The sequence below is a fragment of the Panthera onca genome, chromosome E3 (genome assembly GCF_046562875.1).
Source record: "Panthera onca isolate mPanOnc1 chromosome E3, mPanOnc1 haplotype 2, whole genome shotgun sequence".
Taxonomy (NCBI): Eukaryota; Metazoa; Chordata; class Mammalia; order Carnivora; family Felidae; genus Panthera; species Panthera onca.
The window spans coordinates 34577760-34602146 of NC_138354.1; the positions used below are offsets into that span (position 1 = coordinate 34577760).

The following is a 24387-nucleotide window of genomic DNA, read 5'->3' on the forward strand; positions in this document are numbered from 1 at the left end:
CTTAGGATGGAATTTAAGTGTTCTGTGACAAACTGTGCACTCTGAAATGACTTCCAGTTCTAAACATTGACGCCTGTGAACCTCTGACACCTTCTCCCCAAACCCTTTCCATTTTCTGTGCACAGCCCTGATCTCGAGGAACCAGCCACCTGTAAATCCCGGGGACACATGCCCAGTGTTGAGCAGAGGGCTGTTTCAAGGCCAGCGCTGCCTCCTGAGACCCTATGTGACTCAGGGTGCCTCTCAGAGCCTCACAAAGGGGCTGAGGCAGTCCTTGTGGGTACCTCTAAGGGGTCCCGAGAAAATCAGATGGCCAGGTTTTGCAAGCTGGGAAGCAATGAATACTCATCACATAAAGTCAATGTGGCAAAATCTCATCACTGCATCCCTTCCCTGGCTGTGCTCAAACTGCACAGGAGGCAAATGACATAACCACACACGTGCATCTAAGATGCTTCCTCCAGCAGCCCCCCCGCCCCTCCCCCGCCATACATCCTGGAGCTGGTACAGACCAGCCTTGTGCCTGTATCTGCTACGTGTACCCTGGTTAATCGTTCCCAGGGGTGACCCTAGAGCTGTGGGTCCTAAACGTCAAAGAGCTCAATGAGTTTTCCCCAACTCAAGGACACAGTATCCTTCTCATTCCCACGGAAGGGAGGCTGATGCATTTGAGAAAGGCTTCTGTTCTCAAAAGCCAGGATTACGGCACATTTTCTGGTGTTCGATTCCTCCCCGAAGATCTGGACTCCTGTACAGTCTTACTGCACCCACGTGACCCACATGGGGCATACAGCAGCGCTGATGGGAGGGGTGGGCAAATGCTGATCAACGTGGTCTCAGGCCTGCTCCCCAATCGAGGGGGCACCTCCTGCGTCAGTGGAATGACAGCTGTGCACGTGGGTCTCCCTCACTGGGACGACAACCCCTCTGAGGACAGGATTATGCCTTATCCTTTCCTCTTTTTTAAGCCTCTCTTAATGCTTAACCCAAAGGAAAGCCTGAGTTGACCTGGGATACGTTATATTTCCACTTTCTACTATGGAGAATTGCCATGATACATAAAAGCATACAGAACAGGAAAACGAAGTCCCCCGTGCCATTACCCAGCTGTGGCCAGGACTACCCTGGGCCCAGCCTGTCTCGTCCGTAGCCCCTTCTGGGAGATGTGAAAAGGGAAGGCCCTTGCCCCGAGTGGAGGTGCTGGGCAGGGGCACTGGCTTCATGGATTCTGGTGGTTTTGAGCAGTTCCCAAAGCACATGCCCTGAAATTCAGCTGCCGTTTAAAAAACGTTTCTCCCCCTCATCATCAAGGTGTTACGTATTAAGGGCAGAAAACTGAAAAGAAAATGAACGTATTTCTAAGAAAACACCCATAACATCACCAAGCAACAGCCACTGTTAGCCTATGGGTTCATTTTCTGCCAGTGTTTTAACTGCGGGCATGTAACATTACTGTTGGTATTATTTAAAAATGGGAATGGAGGTGAGCACAGTATCCAGGGTGAGAGGTAAGTCCCCAAATCAGATGCTTGCTGAGGTCAGAACAAGGAGGGAAGGGGTGTGGGAAAGACTGAGGGTGCGGGTGGGGGGAGTGTGGCTGAGCCGGCTCCCGCCGCGCAGCAGCGGGCCCCAGACACCACAGGAGCCGGAAGTGCAGGCACTTTAGCATGTGAGCTCGGGTGTCCAAATGACAGCAACTGATTCAGATTTTATTTCACACCGTGGACCCAGCAAACACGGCCGCGTGCGGGGTCTGGCTCGGCCCCCAGGTGACTCGCGCGTCTGGGAGCTGTTTCACAGGCCTTCCCCGCAGCCTCGGAAAGCACCTGGTGTCAGATTTCCACCAGGTGCAGATGCCATCGTTTCTGTCCTCACTTCCGCTGGAAGGTCTCCAGCAGTTCCCTCCTAAGCACAGGGCCGGGGACTGACTCGGCACCATGCCCCCAAAGGATACTAGTTCAGCCTCTAGCTCAGCCTGTCTGCTGAGAGCAAACCCACCTCTTTCGCGGGAGCTTAATTTTCGCAATGTAGCTCAGGCAGTAGTTGATTAAATCTTGGATCAGGGCCTCCCCCAGGTGACCCTGAATGTTCTAGACAAAGGAAAGACGGGTTACTTGATTCAGAGACAGGCCATTTTCAAAATTACTTTCTTGCAAACCCGGGTCTTCAGCCACTACCGCTGAGGGTCACGAGGCTGGTGTGGCGGCCGGGGTGACACACCCACGCTGCCTTTTTCCTTCTTTCCCGTATAAGCAAACCCTGAGGGGCTTTAATTAAAGCATGTTCTGTCTCATTACTCAAGATTTTTGTACTCATTACCTTTCAAATGCTTCATGGAAGGCCCAAAGAGTACACTACTGCTGCTTTTATCCAATTAAAATATCTACAGACGCTGACAGAGAACACTGTTGTTCCACTCTGGCCTTCTCTTATGTCTGAACAGACGATCTTATTACAAAGAGCTACACGGTGCCTCCAAAAATGCTTGTAGCAAGGGAGCCTGCCTTACTCTGTGCTATCACTAATGAAAATATTCGATTAGCTATCCTTAAAAAAACAATTACGAAAATTCAGTTAACCGTTTGGAATATGCGAGTCGCATGGTTCAACACGCAAGATACAAAAAACACGGGGTGGAGATTCATTCCTTCCCTGTGCCTCACCTCCCAGGTACATCTCCCCAGAAGCACTCAACATCAAATATCCTTTTAGAAAACATTTTAACAGTAGCATGTAGTTGTTTGCATATTCAAGAACGTACCTGTTTACACAAGAGTTTCCCATCTTTGTATGCTACCAGGCCATTTTCTGGAAACACATAATCATATTTTTCAACCACTGCAACCAAAACAAAAGAAAACAGCACGTGATGAACCGAAGGCTGTGTTTCTATTTCCTTTTTTTTTTTTTAGTGTTTATTTATTGAGAGAGAGCACTCGAATGCGCAGGGGAGGGGCAGAGAGAGAATCCCAAGCAGGCTCCATGCTGTCAGTACAGAGCCCGAAGATGGGCTCAAACTCACCAACAGTGAGATCATGACCTGAGCTGAAGCTAAGAGTCGGATGCTCAACTGACTGAGCCACTCCCACTTTTTTTTTTTTTTTTACTTAAAGTAGGGTTCAGGGCCAGCGTGGAGCCCAACATGGGACTTGAACTCACAACCATGAGATCAAGACCTGAGTTGAGATCAAGAGTCGCACGCTTAACTGACTGAGCCAGCCAGGCACTCCTCTATTTCTTGATTAACACGCATCACCAACAAGATTGCTGAACTCTAGTAAGGACTGTAAAAGAATACCTCGTCGTCACGGATTGGGCGAGTGGGGAAAGAGCTCCTCAAGTTTTTCTTTTTTTTTTAGAAGACTCTCAATTACAAACGCAAAAGACGGTGGCCAGGCTAGAGACTGCACACGTGGTGGGCCCTCTCACATCTCTGCCTTCAGCCCCCTCTTATGTACACGGGAAGATGGGCGTCCGTGACAGCCCTCAAGCCTCACTCTGGATCCGCATCACTGGGGTGGCAATGGAAATGCGCAGATTCCCAGGATCTGCTCACATTTATTTATTGACAGTTTATTTGAGAAAGAGAGAGAAAGAAAGAGAGAGAGAGTACATGCACACGCTAGGCAGAGAGAGAGGGAGAAAGAGAATCAGTCCCAAGCAGGCTCTATGCTGACAGTGGAGCTTGATCCTACGAAGATCCCGTGAGAGGATGAGCTGAGCTGAAATCAAGAGTTGGGCACTCAACTGACTGAGCCACCCAGGTGCCCCCGTTCTCGGGCTTTCTGATCACGAATATGCAGGGGCGAGGCTAAAATCAGATTGTTTTTTAAAAAAAGGTCTTTGGGTGATTCTTACAAGCAGTCAGATTTGGAGACCACTCATACAAATCTAAATGGGCCCTCAAACTTCAGGTGCTTGTTAAAGTGCGGATTCCTACGTACCATGAGTTGGGTGGGGCCCTCACATCTGTATTTTACCAAGTTCCCCAGTGATTCTGATACGGCTGGACTGTCAACTTTCTCCAGCTTGTGGATGTTTTGATTCTGTTGCTTTGACTTACAGTCTGAAATATACAGACAGGGCCCAACCCTGACACAAAACCTCTTCGAGCCTGTGGTTTAAAATCTGGCCAGAGGCAGAAAGGGCCATCAGGGCCAGGTAACAGGATTTCTGGGGCTTAATGTGCCCCTGTTAAATTGTTTACAGGCTTTCTAAGTAAGGCATCTACAGGAAAAATTAAGTATAAGCAGAACAGGGTTTTAAAGAATGCACAGATTATACTTACAGTGACTGAGCCTGTAAATATAGCTTACACAGATACTGACTGCAAGATATTACAGCCAAAATGCTCGTTCTCAACTGGGGGTGATTTTGCCCCCTCGACGACATTTGGCAATGTCTGGAGACATTTCTGGTTGTCACACTGGGGGTGGAGGGGCTACTGGCATTAAGCAGGTGGAGGCCCAGATGCTGCTGAACACCCTACAATGCACAGGACAGCCCTTGACAAGAGAGAAGGACCTGGCCCAAATGTCAACAGTGTCCAAAAGACGATCGATTCATCTAGCTCTCCATCCTCTATTTCTTACAGTCCAGGCACCCTAGAGACACGGGCTGCAAGATGAATAATCCATAGTCCTAGTCTTCAAGAAAAACAGACAAGCAGCCAGTTTCCAACAAGCATGGAGTGTGGCGCTAGGGGGGCTGTGCATGAGGCCATCCGGGGGGAGCAGCTGAAATACGATTCCCAGGCCCCACGGACCTCATAGTCTCCAGTGAAGGGGCCAATAAGTATGCCCGGCTTCCTGGGGTCCTGTGCTAGAGAGTCTGGTTCAAAAGAAGGGGAGCAGCCTGGGTGACTCGTGAATAGGGAACTCTGGGAAACACCGTGTTAGGGCAACAGACGGCCCCCACACCCAGAGGGCACCTCAACACCCGGGTGAGGACAGTCAGGAGACAGGGTCTGAGCAGAGCTGGGAGAGTGGACGCGGACAACATAAGCATTCTGGGCAATGACACAGACACTGGGCGTTTCTGGGGAAACGCCCCACGCGTCTGAGTACCAAGAGGTCCACCACCGACTCCAGAAATTTACTCATGGGATTAAAAACAGGAAAGAGAAAGCAGAGAGAATGACCCCCCCAACAAGGAAGCATGTGGGGAGGAGGCCTCGGGCCGGTGACACTTAACAGCGACAGGCCCTAACTGCCTCCTAAGAAGTTAATCTTCTACCGAATGCAATCGGCAATGTCGACATTACCGTCACTTCCCAGCTGCTCCTGCACTTTCACAAAGTCGGACCCGCCCACCACTCCAATCTTGATCTTCCGTCTCAGGTTTTGGAGAAAGCCGTCCATTTCCTTGGTGATTTTCTACGTTTCAAGAAGGAAAATAAAAAGTCGTGAGCGGTAAAGTGATCAGGAGACGAAACCTGGAGGGACACAATCCTTACGTTCATACAAACCAATTCAGGCTCTAGGTCTGTAGACGAGTCCAAGTACATCAGCTTTTCACCAGAAAAAACCTGTTAACGTTTACTTATTTCTACCTAAAACACACAAGTAATACATAAACAGCCGGTGTGTGCTGTTCTGGCTAGTCCTCTCTGCATTTCTAGGCTTGTTTGTATGCAGAAAAATAAATAGGTCTTGTTTTTGGAAACACGAGTAGACTCATTCTAAGTCCTGTGCAATGACTCGCTTTTTCAGCCTTAAGTGGTGATTTTTCCAAACCAACGGACACGGACTAGCACACTTCCTACAAATGTTACCCTGCGCTCTACTTACGAATGTAGGTGGCTGATTTTAACGAAAATAACACAACACAATTAAAGAGGACGTTGAGAATTGATTTGTTATAACTACACAAAACCAAAGCAAAAACAAAAGCCATGAGAGTAAAATCACTAGATTTTTTTAGTCTCTCCTAAAAGAAAAGCTCCTATCTATAAACAGTGGTCACAACAGTATAATTTTATGCTGGTTAAAATCCAAACTGCACTAATTCAAAAGAAATTAGAAAGTCACATGAAAAGACATCTCTGTTAAGACAAATCACAATTAAGTTTTAAAAGTTATGTTTTTAGGGGCTCCTGGATGGCTCAATTGGTTAAGCTTCTAACTTTGGCTCAGGTCATGATCTCGTACTTTGTGAGTTCGAGCCCCGCATCAGGCTCTGTGCTGACAGCTCAGAGTCTGGAGCCCGCTTTGGATTCTGTGTCTCCTCTCTCTGCCCCTCCCCTACTTGTGTTCTGTCTCTATCAAAAATAAATAAATGCAAAAAAATAAAATAAAAAAGTTATTTTGTTATTTTTTGTCAATCTGAATTGTACATTCACATGGGTATTTTTATTTTTATTTTTTTAAAATAAACTCTGCCCCCAACATGGGGCTAGAACTCATGACCCCGAGATTAAGAGTTGCCAGGCACCCCTCACAGGAGTGAGCCAGTGAGGCGCCCCTGACAGTTCTATCTTTAGAAATGAAGTTACCAGAAATTAAAAACAAAAATAAAAATGACTTAAATTCAGTACATAAACATCTGGAATTCCATCTTCTCTTTTTCTTAAAAACAAAACAAAACAAACTGGTTTAGAGTAATCCACACATAGGACTAACCAAATTGCACAGAGGGCTTGTAACAGAGTCTTTTCTGTATCTTCAGGGGAATCTTGATGTGTCACACACAATGTAGAACTGCACTGGTGGCCTTTGTGAGTCAGTGACTGTGAAAATGGGTCCTAGACCCACCCCCCCACCCCCCACCCCGGGCCAACTGGCTTACTCTCACCTGAGGTCAGAATGGCAGAAGTGGGGGAAGACTCCCTGGATTGCAAAATACTAAAAATGCAATACTTCTGGGCGCCTCAGTGGTTCAGTCGGTTAAGTGTCCGACTTCGGTTCAGATCGTGATCTCGCGGTTCGTGGGTTCGAGCCCCGTGTTGGGCTTTGTGCTGACAGCTCGGAGCCTGGAATCTGCTTCAGGTTCTGTGCCTCCCTTTCTCTCTGCCCCTCCCCAGCTCATGCTCTGTCTCTGTCTCTCAAAAATAAATAAATGTTAAAATAAATTTTTAAAAAATGCAATACTTCCATCTTCAAACAGAAGCCCGAAGCTGCAATTTATGTGATCTTAACCCCTGTGCACAGTGATGAGCTCCAAGGCACTGTGGCCATCAGACATGTGTCTGCAATGTGAATGGGTTGTAGAAGACACCCTTTCACTTCCAAGTGGCAGCAAATATTTTTTTGACAGGAAATAAGACCCAGCTGCTTGTGACCACAACAGGCATCTCAATTACCCATTGTAGGAGACATCTTTAGAGCAAAATAATTACACACCAAAGTTGTTGTGATGTTCCCAAATAACTCTTGTGTTGACAATTACAAGGAATCCTTTATAAATCACCCTGGACAAAATAAACAGAGAAAGATTCAAAAGCTTGAGATTAAGGTCAAAGACTGTTAAAAATTCACCTTCTGACTACTAGGTATTTATTCAAGGGATACAGGTGTGCTGTTCCGAAGGGACACACGCACCCCAATGTTTACAGCAGCACTATCAACAATAGCCAAAGTATGGAAAGAGCCCAAACGTCCATCGATGGTTGAATGGATAAAAAAGATGTGGTATATTTATACGATGGAGTATTACTTGGCAATCAAAAAGAATGGTATCTTGCCATTTGCAACTATGTGGATGGAACTGGAGGCTATTATGCTAAGTGAAATTAGTCAGAGAAAGACAAATATCATATGACTTCACTCATACGAGGACTTTAAGATACAAAACAGATGAATATAAGGGAAGGGAAGCAAAAATAATATAAAAACAGGGAGGGGGACAAAACAGAAGAGACTCTTAAAAATGGAGAACAAAGAGAGGGTTGCTGGAGGGGCTGTGGGAGGGGGGGAGGGGCTAAATGGCTAAGGGGCATGAAGGGATCTACTCCCGAAATCATTGTTGCACTACATGGTAACTAACTTGGATGTAAATTAAAAAAGAAACATTAAAAAAGAAAAATAAATAAAAATTAATAAAAAAAAATTCACCTTCTGAAAAAACCAACTATGAGAGACTTTTTTTGGGGACAAGAAAGGAAAACCGACGACAGCAAAGAAGACTCAGCAAAATAGGGCGCAGCGGCCAGCACCGACCCGCTGCCTAGTTCTGCAAGGTACGACAGCAACACAGCGATATCCATTCATTTGTGTAGTGCCTGTGGCCACCACAACACAGTCGATTAGTTGTGACAGAGACCACATCGCCTGCACAGTCTCAACGAGTTATTTACCATCTGGCCTTGTGCAGAAAAACATCTGCCAACTGCTGGACTGGGGCATTACATAAGATGAGGGAACTGGTGATAATTTTCCCAGGTGTGACGATGGCCCCTGTGGTCACCACAGATGTCCTCAAGAGATGCAGGATGAAAAATTTAGTGGTGAAGCACCATGATGACTATGGCTTAAGGAGTGGTACAGCGCGGAATAAACAAGTAGAAAGACAGTTAATGTCAAACAGTGTTGAATTTAAGTGGTGGGGATATGGCTGTATACTAGTTTTTCAGTGGTTCTGGTGCCTGAATGTTTTCTAACACACAGCTGGGAAACAACTGTTTCCCATTCAGGCTTGTGCCTCCCTTCTTTTCACAGACTTTTATTCTGAGTCTCAACTGTTTTTGTTTTTATGTTTAGTTCTTTTTTCAAATAAAAAAAAATTATTTATTTAGAGAGAGACAGTGTGAGTGGGGGAGGGGCAGAGAGAGAGGGAGAGGAGAGAGAACCCCAAGCAGGCTCTGCACTGTCAGTACAGAGCCCGATGCAGGGCTCGAACTCATGACACCGTGAGATCATGACCTGAGCTGAAACCGAGAGTTAGATGCTTACCGACTGAGCCACCCAGGTGCCCCTCAACTGTTTTTAGATGGTGTGGCAGTCCTTAGGAAAGTATTCAGCCCAAGAAGATTCTACTTAAACAGGGATATGTGCAAGGCTCTGGACTCCATTCAAACTAGATTTTACCTGTTTGCATCATACCGTCCTTTAGCAGCTGCAAGATAACCTATTCTGCTTCCGGATTGTAATGTGCTTATCAGTGTTGGAGAATATGTGTATTGAGGAAGGGAAAGGTTGTATAATGAATAGATCTGTTGGTAAAGTATATTTGTTTTTACCTGGAGCACCCAGCACACAGAAACAATTTTCTTTTAAATTAAGACTTTTTTTTTCAGTGTTAAAATTGTTTGCTGCCAAGAATATCATATTTCAGGTATTTTAAGGGAATACGTTGTGGGTTTCTTTGCTATTTCATACTGCACGCTTATCTATCCTGATTCCTTCTGGGAGTCAGAAGCACCTTCTGGAATGGCAGAACCAGGAGCCAGAACAGCATCCGTCTTACAGCAATGGCAGAAAATGGGAAACTTAGCAAAGAACAATGCCCAGTAGACCAGAAACTTGTACCAGATTTGCTGTGACAAATCGAGATCATGGTTTCACTGAATCTCAGTTTCCTTTATTTAAAATGGTAACAAAAATTATCCTATTTGGAGGGTGCCTGGGTGACTCAGTCAGTTGGGTGTCTGACTTGATTTCAGCTCATATCAGGATCCCAGAGTCGTGGGATCAAGCCCCCATCAGGTTCCACACTGAGCAGGGAGCCTGCTTAAGATTCGTTCTCTTTCCCTCTGCCCCTCTCCCTGGCTCATGCTCTTTCTCAAAAAAAAGAAAAAAAAAATCCTACTTGGGTAAAAGAGGGAGACGGCTTGAGAGGGAGAAGGTTCTAAAAAGGTTTGGAATGTGAACCATAGACCATTACAGCCAATGGGCCAAATGGAGCAGCTGTTTGTTTTCATAACAAATCAGTAAAGTTTTATTGGAACCGAATGAAGCTGGTCTACCTGTCGTCTATGGCTGCTTTTGCATTAGAATTGATTAGTTACTACAGACCACATGGCTGTCAAAGACAAAAATTCTGGCTATCTGACCCTTTAGGAACAATGAAATGCTGACTCTGGCTCTGGACCAGCAAGAACTTGTAGCTGTCCACAAGTGCAGGCTGGTTGCTGAATCTGTGTCAAAAGGAGCCTTTGAAGAACAAGGCAGTTGAGTATCACCACTAGATCCACTGAACCTGCGGGCCAGAAAGGCAAACTGATCTAAAACCACATGCATTTAATGTGGAAATGTGGAGCACACCATTGCCACCACTCAGCCCAAATCAAGAAGGTAGGGATACAATGTGAAGATAGTGAGGTCACTTCAGTGACCAGTCTGTGCAAGGAGGAGGTCAGAGTGAGCTTCACCACAAACGCAGACCTTAACTGAAACCTATCCATGCCTGTAGCAGCAAAATCAGGAAGTGGGAAGCAAGCTTCCGGGAGTCCAAGGAGGCTCTCAGGAGGCAGTCTGCAAAAATCTGGGCCTCCTTGATCACTTCTACTGGAGAAGGGGGTGGAGAGGGGAGGGGTGCTAGCGGCTACTATTTATTATTACTGAACCCAGCCTATCGTAGCCAAGATACTTTAGTGAATTTGTTCGATTTCATTCGAGCCTCACCAACACCATATGGAACTGGGAATGCCCCCATTTAAAACCACTCGGGTTGGGGGGGTGTTATGGGAGGAGCCAAGATGGCGGAACAGCATGTAAGTTTTTTTGTGTCTTGCATCCATGAAACACAGCCAGATCAACACTAAACTATCCTGCACAACTTGAAAACCGATTTGAGGATTAATACAACACCCTGCACAACCTGAGCCACAGAACTCAGCAGAGAGAAACTTCATTTTCAATTTTTATTAAAAATATTTTTCGTTAATTTTTTCTACTGTATTTTTTACTTCTGTGTAATTTTTTTTCTAATTCTGTTTTACTTTCATCATTTCATTTTATTCCATTTCAGTGTATTCATTTTTTTCAAATTTTCAAACGATTTCCTTTTTTTTCTTTCCCCTTTTTCTTCTAATCTATCAAGTACAATTCAATACCCAGACCAAAACACACCTAGGATCTAGCATCATTTATTTGATTTTTGTGTGTGTTGTTTTTAATTTTAATTTTTTTAATTTAGTTTTTTTAACCTCATTAATTCCCTTTCTCCCTTCAAAATGAGGAAACAATGGAATTCACCCCAGGAGAAAGAGCAGGAAGAAACGACAGCCAGGGAATGAACCAACACAGATACAAGCAAGATGTCTGAACCAGAATTTAGAATCACGATCATAAGAATACTAGCTGGAGTGGAAAATAGTTTAGAATCACTTTCTGTGGAGATAAAAGAAGTAAAAGCTAGTCAGGATGAAATAAAAAATGTTGTAACTGAGGTAGCTGAAATCTCGAATGGATCCAGGGCGGCAAGGGTGCATGAGGCAGAAAAGCGACAGACTAAGGCAAAAGAGCAAGGTCTGAGGATTAGAGAAATCAGTGACTCATTTAAAAGGAACAACATCTAGCTCATAGGGGTCCCAGAAGACGAAGAGAGAGAAAAAGGGGTGGAAGGGTTATGCGGGCAAATCATAGCAGAAAAGTTTCCTAACCTGGGGAAAGACACAGACATCAAAATCCAGGAAGCACAGAGGACCCCCATTAGATTCAACAAAAACCGACCATCAACAAGGCGTATCATAGTCAAATTCGCAAAATACTCAGGCAAGGAAGAATCATGAAAGCAGCAAGGGAAAAAAAAAGTCCCTAATCTACAAGGGAAGACAGATCAGGTTTGCAGCAGACCTACGCACAGAAACTTGGCAGGCCAGAAAGGGGTGGCAGGATAAATTCAATGTACTTAATCAGAAAAATATGCAGCCAAGAATTCTTTATTCAGCAAAGCTGTCATTCAAAATATAAAGAGAGATAAACAGTTTCCCAGACAAACAAAAATTAAAGGAGTTTGTGACTACTAAATGAGCCCTCCGAGAAATTTTAAGGGCGACTCTGTGAGGGGAGAAAAGACAAACAAAACAAAACAAACCCTAAAAAAATACATAAAGACCAAAAGCAACAAAGACTAGAAAAGACCAGAGAACACCACCAGAAACTCCAACTCTACAGGCAACATAATAGCAATAAATTCATATCTTTCAGTACTGACTCTAAATGTCAGTGGACTCAATGCTCCAATCAAAAGACATAGGGCAAAAGAATGGATAAGAAAACAAGATCCATCTATATGCTGTTTACAAGAGACACACTTCAGACCTAAAGACACCTTCAGATTCAAGGTAAGGGGATGGAGAACCATCTATCATGCTACTGGTTGACAAAAGAAAGCCAGAGTAGCCATACTTATATCAAACAATCTAGACTTTAAAATAAAGACTGTAACAAGAGATGAAGAAAGGTATTATATCATAATTTAAGGGGTCTACCCACCAAGAAGACCTAACAATTGTAAACACTTATGCTCCAAATGTGAGAGGACCCAAATACATAAATCAATTAGTCACAAATATAAAGAAATTCATAGATAATAATACCATAATAGTAGGGGACTTCAACACCCCACTTACAACAATGGAAAGATCATCTAATCAGAAAATCAACAAGGAAACAATGGCTTTGAAGGACACAATGAATCAGATGGACTTAACAGATATATTCAGAACATTTCATCCTAAAGCAGAATATACACTCTTCTTCAGTGCACATGGAATGTTCTCCAGAATAGATCACATACTGGGACAAAATCAGCCCTCAACAATTACAAAAAGATGGAGATCATACTGTGCATATTTTCAGACCACAACGCTATGAAACTCGAAATCAACCACAAGAAAAAACTTGGAAAGGTAACAAACACTTGGAGACTGAATAACATCCTATTAAAGAATGAATGGGCTAACCAGGAAGTCAAAGAGGAAATTAAAAAGTACATGGAAGCCAATGAAACTGATAACACCACACCCCAAAACATCTGGGACACAGCAAAGACAGTCATAAGAAGAAAGTATATAGCAATCCAGGCCTCCCTAAAGAAGGAAGAAAGGTCTCAGATAGACAACCTAACCTTACACCTTAAAGAGCTGGAAAAAGAACAGCAAATAAAACCCAAAACCAGCAGAAGACAGAAAATAATAAAGATTAGAGCAGAAATTAATGCTACTGAAACCAAAACAACAACAACAACAACAACAACAACAAAAACAGATCAATGAAATCAGAAGCTGGTTCTTTGTAAGAATTAACAAAATTGATAAAACACTAGCCAATTTGATCAAAAAGAAAAAGGACACAAATAAATAAAATCAAGAATGAAAGAGGAGAGATCACAACCAACACAGCAGAAATAAATAAGAAAATATTATGAGCAATTATACACCAATAAAATGGGCAATCTGGAAGAAATGGACAAATTCCTAGAAACATATAAACTACCAAAGTTGAAACAGGAAGAAATAGAAAATTTGAACAGACCCATAATCAGTAAAGAAATCGAATTAGTAATCAAAAATCTCCCCAAAAACAAGAGTCCAGGGCCAGATGGCTTTCCAAGGGACTTCTACCAAACATTTAAGGAAGAGTTAACACCTACTCTCTTGAAGCTGTTCCGAAAAATAGGAATGGAAGGAAAACTTCTAAACTCTTTCTACGAAGCCAGCATTACCTTGATTCCAAAACCAATTCCAACAATACATTAAAAAAAGTATCCACCACGAGCAAGTAGGATTTATACCTGGGATGCAGGGCTGGTTCCATATCTGTAAAACAATCAATGTGATTCATCACATCAGTAAAACAAAGGATAAGAATCACATGATCCTCTCAACAGATGCAGAGAAAACATTTGAAAAAATACAGCATTTTTTCTTGATAAAAACCCTCAAGAAAGCAGGGCTAGAAGGACCATACCTCGAGATCATAAAAGCCATATATGAAAGACCCAATGCTAATATCATCCTCAACGGGGAAAAAGTGAGAGCTTTCCCCCTAAGGTCAGGAACAAGACAGGGATGTCCATTCTCGCCACTGTTATTCAACACAGTATTGGAAGTCTTCGCCTCAGCAATCAGACAACACAAAGACATAAAAGGCATCCAAATCAGCCAAACTTTCACTCTTCACAGATGACATGATACTCTATATGGAAAATCCAAAAGATTCCACCAAAAAACTGCTAGAACTGATTCATGAATTCAGCAAAGTGGCAGGATAGAAAATCAATTCCCAGAAATTGGTTGCATTCCTATACACCAACAATGAAGCAACAGAAAGAGAAATCAAGGAATTGATCTCATTTATAATTGCCACCCAAAACCATAAAATACCTAGGAATAAATCTAACCAAAGAGGTGAAAAATCTATACACTGAAAACTACAGAAAGCTTATGAAAGAAATTGAAAAAGACACACACACACAAGAAAAAATATTCCATGCTCCTGGAGAGGAAAAATAAATATTGTTGAAATGTCAATACTACCCAAAGCAATCTACAGATTCAATGCAATCCCTATCAAAATAACACCAGTATTCTTCACAGAGCTAGAACAAATAATCCTAAAATTTGTATGGAACCAGAAAAGACCCCAAAAAGCCAAAGCAATCTTGAAAAAGAAAACCAAAGCAGGAGGCATCACAATCCTGGACTTCAGGCTGTATTACAAAGCTGTCATCATCAAGACAGTATGGTACTGGCACAAGAACAAACACTCAGATCAATGGAACAGAATAGAGAACCCAGAAAAGGACCCACAAACGTATGGTCAACTAATCTTTGACAAAGCAGGAAAGGATATACGATGGAATAAAGACAGTCTCTTCAGCAAATGATGCTGGGAAAACTGGACAGCGACATGCAGAAGAATGAACCTGGACCACTTTCTTATACCAGACACAAAAATAAACTCAAACTGGATGAAAGACCTAAATGTAAGACAGGAAGCCATCAAACTCCTCGAGGAGAAAGCAGGCAAAAACCTCTTTGACCTTGGCCGCAGCAACTTCTTAACACGTCTCCGGAGGCAAGGGAAACAAAAACAAAAATGAACTACCGGGACCTCATCAAAATAAAAAGCTTCTGCACAGCGAAGGAAACAATCAGCAAAACTAAAAGGCAACCGACGGAATGGGAGAAGATATTTGCAAATGACAAATCATATAAAGGGTTAGTATCCAAAATCTATAAAGAAGTTATCAAAGTCAACACCCAAAAAACAAAGAATCCAGTGAAGAAATGGGCAAAAGACATGAATAGACACTTCTCCAAAGAAGACAGCTAGATGGCCAACCGACACATGAAAAAATGCTGAACGTCACTCATCATCCGGGAAATGCAAATCAAAACCACAATGAGATACCACCTGACACCTGTCAGAATGGCTCACATTAACAACTCAGGCAACAACAGATGTTGGCGAGGATGTGGAGAAAGAGGATCTCTTTTTCATTGCTGGTGGGAATGCAAGCTGTTGCCGCCACTCTGGAAAACAGTATGGAGGCTCCTCAAAAAATTAAAAATAGAATTATCTTACGACCAAGCCATTGCACTACTAAGTATTCATCCAAGAAATAAAGGGATGCTGTTTCGAAGGGGCACATGCACCCCAATGTTTACAGCAGCACTATCAACAATAGCCAAAGTATGGAAAGAGCCCAAATGTCCAGCGATGGATGAATGGATAAAGATGTGGGATATATATACAATGGAGTATTACTCGTCAATCAAAAAGAATGAAATCTTGTCATTTGCCACTACGTGGATGGAACTTGAGGGTATTATACTAAGCGGAAAAGCAAAATTTGACAGTCAGATAAAGACAAATATCATATGACTTCATTCATATGAGGACTTAAGACACAGAAGTGATAAACACAAGGGAAGGGGAGGGATGTGGGATTTCGGGAACATGGAGGGGGACAAAACATAAAAGACTCTTCAATATGGAGAACAAACAGAGGGTTACTGGAAGGGTTGTGGCAGGCGGATGGGCTAAATAGGTAAGGGCATTAAGGAATCTACTCCTGAAATCATTGTTGCACTATATGCTAACTTGGATGTAAATTAAAAATTAACAAATAAAAAACAAACAAAAACAAACAAACAAAAAAACCACTCAGGGGTTCAGTGATTTGCTCTAGGTCAGACAGCTGTCAACAGAGTGAAGTTGAGACTCTATTAGGTCTGTTTGACCTGGAAACCTATGTTTTTCCTATTAGGTTGCAAGATGCAGCTCATAGGTGACAGGACTGAGGAGGGAACATAGCTGGTAAGAGGGCTGAGTTGGGGTTCAAATTCAGGGCATGCGGTGAGAGTCCAAAACTGCGTTTTCCAACCCCATACACGTTGTTTGCTTTCAAGGGTTTTTCAGCCCGTCTCATCTCTCCGAGCACCCTGAGGTCTTGGGGATGTGTTTCGAGTTTCCGTTTCACCCCTGGAAGGCACCCAGAACGGAGTTCAGCCTTGTCGAGGAGGTAGGCGGCCCTCAGCCGCCCCTCGACCCCCACCCTGGGCGGCCGTCGGCCCCAAATGTGAGCAGCAGGAGGCTCTGCACCCGCTGCCGCCAGCCGGCCGGGTGCCGCCTACCTGTCGCGGGGCGGTCAGGGTCCCGTCCACGTCGAAGAGGCATAGCGCCGGGCCAGACGCCGCCATGTCCCCGTTTCCAGCCGCACTTGATGAGACTCGTTGGCAACCAGGAACTCGGCCCGGAACTTCCGGGCTCGGCCCCCGTGCCACAGGGCACGCTGGGAGAAGGAGGATCCATTCCCACGTGTCTGGGACTAGAGTCAGTTGCTCTTTAGGAACCACAAATCCCAGAATGCAATGCGTCCACACGCCGACCTCCTACGGCCGAGCAGGCGCTGTTAGAGGTTCCGGGGGCGGGGGGAATCACTTCCGGCGGCAGGTATCCGCGCGATGGTAAGGAGGCGGGTGAGGGGAAGTACGGGAGGTGAAGCGCCTTGGGGGTCGTGGTCAAGGTTAGGCAGGCAGGCGGATTTCTGGGGTTCTGATTTGGAGGATCCGCGGGAGGGAGCTCCGGCGTGGGTTAAGGCTTGCCGTGCCTTTCTACGCCCGGGCCACGTGGGCCGACAGGGCACTCTCCGATCATCACAAACCTGGGGTCCATTGAATGCATTTGAGAGCTTTGAAACCATGATCTCTTGTGGTATGTTGTGAACCCCCATTGTGAAAGGGGAAGAAACCGAGGCCCAGAGAAGTGAAGTAACTTACACAAGGAGCTACAGCTAGTGACTGGCCCCCAAGTCCAAAGCATCTGTCGCTGCCCTACTCAGGGTGTAGAACGGCGCACCTAATAAAAACCTTGTGCTGTGGGTTGGCGCCTCCCATCCCCGCCTGCTCTGGTCTTCCCCCTCCCCCAAACAGGGCTAAGAAATCAGCGGTTCCCTTCAGCACCGAAGATGGTGCTTTAACCTGACAGAATAAGTATCGCAGAGATTTGTTACCCATTTGGACATTTGTTGTTTGGCTTCCTGCTGGGGAAAATGTTCATATAGCCTTACGTCTTCAGTGCCCAGCCCAGAGTTGGTCGTCCCTAGATACGTGCTGAATGAATGGAGGCTGTGTCGCCTTTCTTGTACCTCTTTGAACTCCCTGAAGGAAATAGGACCAGTTTGGGGGTCAGACTCTGCCACACTCACCGGGTGTGTGTCTTTGGGTATGTTTCTAGCCTTCTCTGGGTTTAGTTTTCTCCGTGGTAAAGTACAGTTGACCCTTGAACAATGCGGGTTTGAACTGTGTGGGCCCACTTCTTCGCAGATTTAAAAAAATATATATGTTGTGAAGTTTTTTTTGGAGATTTGCTCCAATTTGAGAAAACCAGCAGATGAACTGCATAGCCTAGGAATACTGGAAAAAAAAAAAAAAAGATGTATCATGAATGCATAAAATATATGTAGATGCTAATTTATCATTTACTTCCATGAAGTATAATACACAAGTTTGTTACAAAAAGGTTTATCAAAATGTACAGACTGTACATGGCATCGTTCATAGTTGAGAGAAATGGAAACAAAGATGCAGTATTAAATAACTCCATAAAATTAACTGCAGTACATACTCTACGACTGTAAGAATATCATAGCCACCTCCTCTTGCTGTGGGGATCTCAAGTGTTGTGATTTCCAAGCTTAAAACTGTGTGTTGCTAATCTCCGAGAGATCAGTTCGTCACTCGTAAATTTCAAATGGCTGTAAAAAGTGATCCCGTGGTTCTTGCATATTTTTCATCACGTTTAGTGCAATACTGTAAACCTTGAATAACACCACGGGACCCATACGAAACACCACTGGTGATTCTGGAAGCGCTCCCAAGAGGCAGAGAAAGGTCACGACATTACAAGAAAAAGTCGAATTGCTTGACATGTACCGTAGATTAAGGTCTGCGTCTGCAGTGGCCCGTCATTTCAAGATGAATGAATCCAGCGTAACGACCATTGTAAAAAAGGAAAAGGAAATCCGTGAGGCTGTGGCGGCAGCTACGCCAGCAGGCGCGAGCACATTGCACTTTCTGCGAGACAGCTTTTTATCTCGTATTGAAAATGCAGCTTTTACGTGGGTGCAGGATCGCTATAGGAGAGGCATACCTATAGACTCTAACACGATTCGAGAAAAAGCAAAGTCATTGTATGACCACTTACAGCAAAAGGAAGGTGAAGGATCCAAGGCTGGAGAATTTAGTGCCAGCAAAGGATGGTTTGATAATTTCCGAAAGAGGTTTGGCTTAAAAAATGTCAAGGGGCGCCTGGGTGGCGCAGTCGGTTAAGCGTCCGACTTCAGCCAGGTCACGATCTCGCGGTCCTTGAGTTTGAGCCCCGCGTCAGGCTCTGGGCTGATGGCTCGGAGCCTGGAGCCTGTTTCCAATTCTGTGTCTCCCTCTCTCTCTGCCCCTCCCCCGTTCATGCTCTGTCTCTCTCTGTCCCAAAAATAAATAAAAAACGTTGAAAAAAAAAAAAAAATGTCAAGATAGCAGGGGAAGCAGCTTCCCCCGCCCAAGAGGCAGTAGATGAGTTGCCACCTCAGGCGCCCAGAGTCACCGCACCAGAGGAGTTAACAGAGGGTGAGTCGGCGGAGGCGAGAGCTTCCGGACCGGTGCCGGATGAAGATGCGCGAGAAGCGGCGCCAGAAAACAAGTTGACGTTAGACAACCTGGCAGAAGGGTTTCGATTATTCAGGACGGCTTTTGACTTCTTTCACAACATGGACCCTTCTGTGATACGGGCACTGAGACTAAAGCAAGTGGTGGAAGAAGGGCTGGTACCCTATAGAAACATTTTCAGAGAGATGAAAAGGCAGAGAAGTCAAACGGTAGTTACAAGGTGTGTCCGTGAAGTTACACCGGGTGTGCCTGCCCCTCTTGCCTCCTCTTCCACCTCCTCTAGCTCTGCCTCCGCCTCCCCCGAGACGGCCAGACCAGCCTGTCCTCTGCCTCGCCCGCAGCCTGCTCAGCGTAAAGATGACGAGGACAAAGACCCCTTCCACGTAATGAATACTAAATAGTCGTCATGCCGTACGGTTAAACTGACCTGTTGTGTGTGTGTGTGTGTGCGCGCGAGTGTCTCCGTGTGAAAATCTGGTAACTGTACGGCAGGAACTGTGTAGGACTGCATCATCGCCTGGGTATTCATTGGGCAGGACGTCATATGCAAGATTCGCCCGCAAGTGGATGGCCTGTCCTTAGAGGCATAAGGTGGGTGATAATTTAATATAAAATTAATGATGTGTCTTATTGTTTTGTCACGTTGCTCTCAAAGAGTTACGTTGGGGTCCAGTATGCCCCCCTCTCCTAACTGGAGAGATGGCATATCAGTCTATCGTCATAGCTAAGTGGTTTTTTAAAAAACAGTGTTTCCGGTAGTGTGTATTATGAATCCAACTGGGACATGGTAGGCCATGAAAACTTTCTAACCATTCATTCCTTAGTGTATAGGCGAGGCCCCTGTGAAACAGCCGTATGGTTACACAGGGTTACACTAGGCCACCATCAAAGGATCCTACTAGTGCGTCTTTGTTATCAATCCTTGAATCATCCTACTTACAAATAAATAGGCATCTCCCTTATTATCTTTCTGTTTTTGTGTCTAGTGTTGGCAGGTAACAAAACACCTGTTGATGTTTCGTATCCTGTAAGGCAGTATCGATTTGTGTACTGACAGACGATTCATCTTGTGAACAACGTAAACTGAATGGTCTGGATAATACAGTACAGCTCCGTAAATGTGTTTTCTCTTACGGTTTTCGTAATCTCGTTCTTTTTTCTAGCTGACTTTGCTGTAAGGATACGGCGTATGATACATGTAATATACAAAATATGTGTTAATCGACTTATCGGTTTAGGTCCTGGTCAGCCGTAGGCTATTAGTAGTTAGGTTTTTGAGGAGTCAAAAGCTACATGTGGATTTTTGACTGCATGGGGGTGGCCATCCCTCACGCCTCCATTGTTCAAGGGTCAACCACAGGGAGCGCCTGTCTTGCACTGCTTGTATGAAGATCCCGTGAGTTAAAGCATCTGGCTTTCTCTGTCCCTCCGTCTCTGGCAGTAAAGGCAACCTCGCAGGGTTGGCGGGAGCTGGTGGGTGAGATGCTCCGCAAACGTTCGTCGCATGATCAGCATGGCTGAGTTCCCTGAGAGCAGTGGTCTCCTTTCTCCCTTCCAGGCTGCCCTCCTCCGTGCTGTGCTTCGGCGGCCCGGCCCGGCCCTGTGGAGAAGGCCTGTCTGCGGGCTGTGGTGCCGCACAGTCACTGGCCGGGATCCGGGGAGGTGGGTGGGGAGCGGGTGCCCCGCCCTGAAGGAGAAAGCGGCAAGCGTGGAGACAGAGAACTTCCAGATGGTCTACCGGTTTGACGCCATCAGAGCCTTCGGGTACTTGTCTCGGCTGAAGGTGGCACAGACGGCCCTCACGGTGCTGGCCCTCCCGCCTGGCTGCTACTGGTACTCGCAGGGCTTCGTGACGCTCGGCTCCCTGTGTGTCGCGGGCGGGGTGGCTGGCTTTGCCCTGGCCATGCTCTGCTGGATGAGCTATTTCTTCCGGAGGCTGGTGGGCATCCTGTATGTGAACGAGGCGGGCACTGTGCTGCGGGTGGCGCACCTGACCTTCTGGGGCCGGCGGCAGGACACGGACTGCCCCGTGGCCGACGTGATCCCCATGACGGAAACCAAGGACCGGGCCCAGGAGCTGTTTGTGCGTATCCAGCAGTACAGTGGGAAGGAGACCTTCTACCTCACCCTTCGCTACGGACGCATCGTGGACAGAGAGCGTTTCGCGCAGGTGTTTGGGACGCTGGACTCCCTCAAGTGAATTGGGAGCTGGGTCTCCAGCAGGAAGGCCGAGGATGAAACAGGGGATTGGGCACCTGAAGACTTCGGCAGGGCCTCTGGGCACCCGTCTTTTGGGATGCACAGAGTCCTAAGACAGAAGCTAGTGATCGCGTTTTGGAAAGAGGCCCTTGGTACCAATCCATACTGCATTTGTGTGACATTTAGTCAGATAACGGCCAGAAGTTCACAGCTGGTTCTCGGAGGAAGCTGTGTCCGGTTCACTCAGGCAGGGCAGTGCCGCGAAATCGGAAGTCAGGGAGGTGAGGCAGAGCAAGCTCAGGACATGGCTTGAGCAGACGCGGGTGCTGTCAGTTCTCGACTGCCTGTCCTGGAGTCCCCGTGTCTCTCAACCCTGGTTTTCACATCTGAGAAAGGGAAAAATCCTGTCTCCTGGCATGGGTGTGAAAATAAACGGTAAATGTCAAGGTCAGTACAAAGGTGACGTGTGCTGAAAAGCTTCCAGGCAGTCAGTAGGGCTTACCCGAGGCCTGTGCCGCCCCCATTGGGGCCTCAGCAGCAGGAAAGGACGGGAAGAAGCCCAGGTAGAGGCGGGTCGTGTGACCGCGGCGGAGGGTGCTGGCCAGGCGAGCGCAGCATCCCTTTGCCAAGGTTGTGGCCTGGGGCCCTCCTGTCCGAAGGCTCTGGTGGATAAAACCAGGCGAGCTGTGTTCTGGTGCGTTCTTTTGTAAGCTAAAGCTAGTTGTGTGCACGATTAGTGGTTAGTAATAGATGTTTGTTTCACAGTCTGTAGCAAAATAAAGAGGAAGGAAGAGGTGATCGTCAACAGTTCCACCACTCAGAAGTCAGTGACTAGATGCTTTATTGTGGGGACTTCCAGTCTTTTATTGTGTTAAAACACACATCATGTAAATGTATTCCTTCAGCCATTTTTGAATGTACACTTCAGTGGTATTAAGGACGCCTACAGCGTTGTGCAGCCATCACATCTGCTCACTTCCAGAACATTTTCATCATCCCAAGGAGAAACTCTGTACCCATTAAACGGTCATTTCCCATCTCCCCCTCCCTCCGGCCTTGTAACCAGTCATCTGCTTTCTGTTTCCGTGGATTTGCTTTTTCTGGACATTCCACGTAAACGGAATCGCCCACTGTGGTTTTGTGTCTGGCTTCTTTCACCTGGCATGATGTTTCCAACGTGCATCCATGCTGTAGCCTGTGTGAGAGCCTCATTGCTTTTCATGGCTGGATAACCACAGTGTAGACCACAGTTTGCTTATCTGTCTGTTGATGGACATTTTGATAGTTTCCACCTTTTGGCTGTTGGGAACAGTGCTGCTGTCAGATTTGGCGCACAAGTCCCTGCTGTCGCTTCTTTTGGGGCTCCTGGATGCCGACAGGCGGACAGGCGGAAATATTGGATCTTACGGTGACTGTGTGCAAGTTTTTGAGGAACCGCCGAACTTTCCCACAGCCGCCATGTCCTTTTTTACCCGTCTCAGCCATGCACGAGGGTTCTGGCTTCTCCACATCCTCCTGATGGGCAGGAGGTGGTATCTTACCGTGCTTTCAGCCTTTTTAAAAACATAGATGTTATCCTGTACCTGGAATTGGTTTTTTTTTTTGCTTCATGTAACATAGCTATCTTACTTGTAAACACATTAAGAATATTCTGTCACAAGAAAAAAAATACCTCATTACTATGTGAGATGCCTGATGTTAACTGACCTTGTCATAATCATTTTGCAATATATACGTGCATAAATCATTATGTTGTATATCCTAAGCTGATACGATGTTATATGTCAATTCTATCTCAGTAAAACTGGGGAAAGTTATTTATTTTTGGAGAGAGAGACCAAGTGTGAGTGGGTAACGGGAGAGAGAGCGGGAGACAAAGAATCTGAAGCAGGCTCTGGGCTCTGAGCTGTCAGCATAGAGCCTGACACGGGGCTCAGACTCACAGACCGCGAGATCATGACCCGAGCCAAAGTCAGGTGCTTAACTGACTGAGCCACCCAGGAGCCCCAAATCCTCCTTAAAAAAAATTTTTTTTAATTTGTGTATTTATTTTTTTTAATATTTTTAAATCTTTATTTTGAGAGAGAGAGAGCACGAGAGAGTGCACAAGCGAGCAGGGGAAGGGCAGAAAGAGGTGGACAGGATCTGAAGTGAGCTCCGTGCCTACAGCAGAGAGCCTGATGTGGGGCTTGGACTCACAAGCCATGAGATCGTGACCTGAGCTGACGTCAGATGCTTAACCGATTGAACCACCTAGGTGTCCTTTATTTTTTTGAAGTCGACTCCACACCCATCGTGGGGCTCGAACTCCCCAAGATCAAGAGTCGCACGCTCTACTGACTGAGCCAGCCAGGCGCCCCTCATTCAAATCATACTCTTTATGCAAAAACAAATTCAGAAATTGCAAAATATTCCACCGAGTGGATGTGGTTGGTCCTTCACTTTTTATTTTCTTTTTAAAATTTATTTACTTAGTGTGAGCAAGGGAGGAGCAGAGAGGGAGGGAAAGAGAGAATCCCAAGCAGGCTCTGCACTGTCACCGCAGAGCCCATCGTGGGGCTCGATTTCATGAACCATGAGCTCATGACCTGGAGCCAAAATCAAAAGCCTGATGCTCAACCCACTGAGCCACCCAGGTGCCCTGAAAACAGCACTGTTTAATTTGTGTTCAGTTTTAGTTAAAGATGCAAATGAAAGGTGGTAGGATCATGGATTTGAATTCTCTATTAAATGCCAGCTGGTGTGAATTCATTCCTGTGGTTGGAGACTGAAGTCTGGGGAGTGTGTGGTTGTGTCCCTCAGATGTTTGGGGACACTGGGCACCCACTGCCTGGGCATATCTATGGTTTTCCCAGACACAACGGCTCTGCACACAGGAGAACCCCCACTGAGCAGTGACCCAGAGCCTGGGCGTCCCCGGGGCCTCTTTCTTCAAGGTAAATGGCATGTGGTTCCATTGACTTGTTTTATGCGACTTTATTTAAACAACTTCTTTTTAATGTTTACTTATTTTTGACAGAGAGAGACCGAGCATGAGCGGGGGGAGGGGCAGAGAGGGAGACACAAAATCTGAAGCAGGCTCCAGGCTCTGAGCTGGCAGCACAGAGCCCGACGCGGGGCTCGAACTCACAGACTGT

The 24387-nt window shown here is 45.7% G+C and overlaps 2 protein-coding genes across 4 annotated transcripts in view; one reads left to right on the top strand and one right to left on the bottom strand.

Moving 5' to 3' along the window:
* Positions 1-16660, bottom strand: part of PMM2 (phosphomannomutase 2) — a 30280-nt gene extending 13620 nt beyond the window's left edge. Inside the window, exons 1-4 of one of the 2 annotated variants that reach the window (XM_060648452.3) lie at positions 16523-16660; positions 5264-5375; positions 2762-2838; positions 1999-2090 (exon numbers count right to left, since the gene is read on the bottom strand). In XM_060648452.3, coding sequence (XP_060504435.2) covers positions 1999-2090; positions 2762-2838; positions 5264-5375; positions 16523-16588 — 347 coding nt within the window. In that variant the 5' untranslated portion in view covers positions 16589-16660. The remainder of the gene's footprint in view (positions 1-1998; positions 2091-2761; positions 2839-5263; positions 5376-16522) is intronic. The other variant, XM_060648451.3, reaches the window with a different exon arrangement.
* An 83-nt stretch (positions 16661-16743) lies between these two features.
* TMEM186 (transmembrane protein 186) lies at positions 16744-23015 on the top strand. Of its 2 annotated transcripts, none has more exons than XM_060648448.3 (2): positions 16744-16855; positions 20610-23015. In XM_060648448.3, the coding sequence occupies exons 1-2, from the start codon at positions 16853-16855 to the stop codon at positions 21249-21251; spliced, it is 645 nt and encodes a 214-aa protein (XP_060504431.1). In that variant the 5' UTR covers positions 16744-16852; the 3' UTR covers positions 21252-23015. The 2 variants fall into 2 exon arrangements, with proteins under 2 accessions (XP_060504431.1, XP_078296117.1); XM_078439991.2 differs by having other exon boundaries at positions 16815-16855; positions 19335-23015.
* The last annotated feature ends 1372 nt before the right edge of the window (positions 23016-24387 follow it).

Bases quoted from the DNA above. Each gene is read 5' to 3' on its own strand.
- TMEM186 (XM_078439991.2), top strand. From the start codon at position 20,556: ATGATCAGCATGGCTGAGTTCCCTGAGAGCAGTGGTCTCCTTTCTCCC.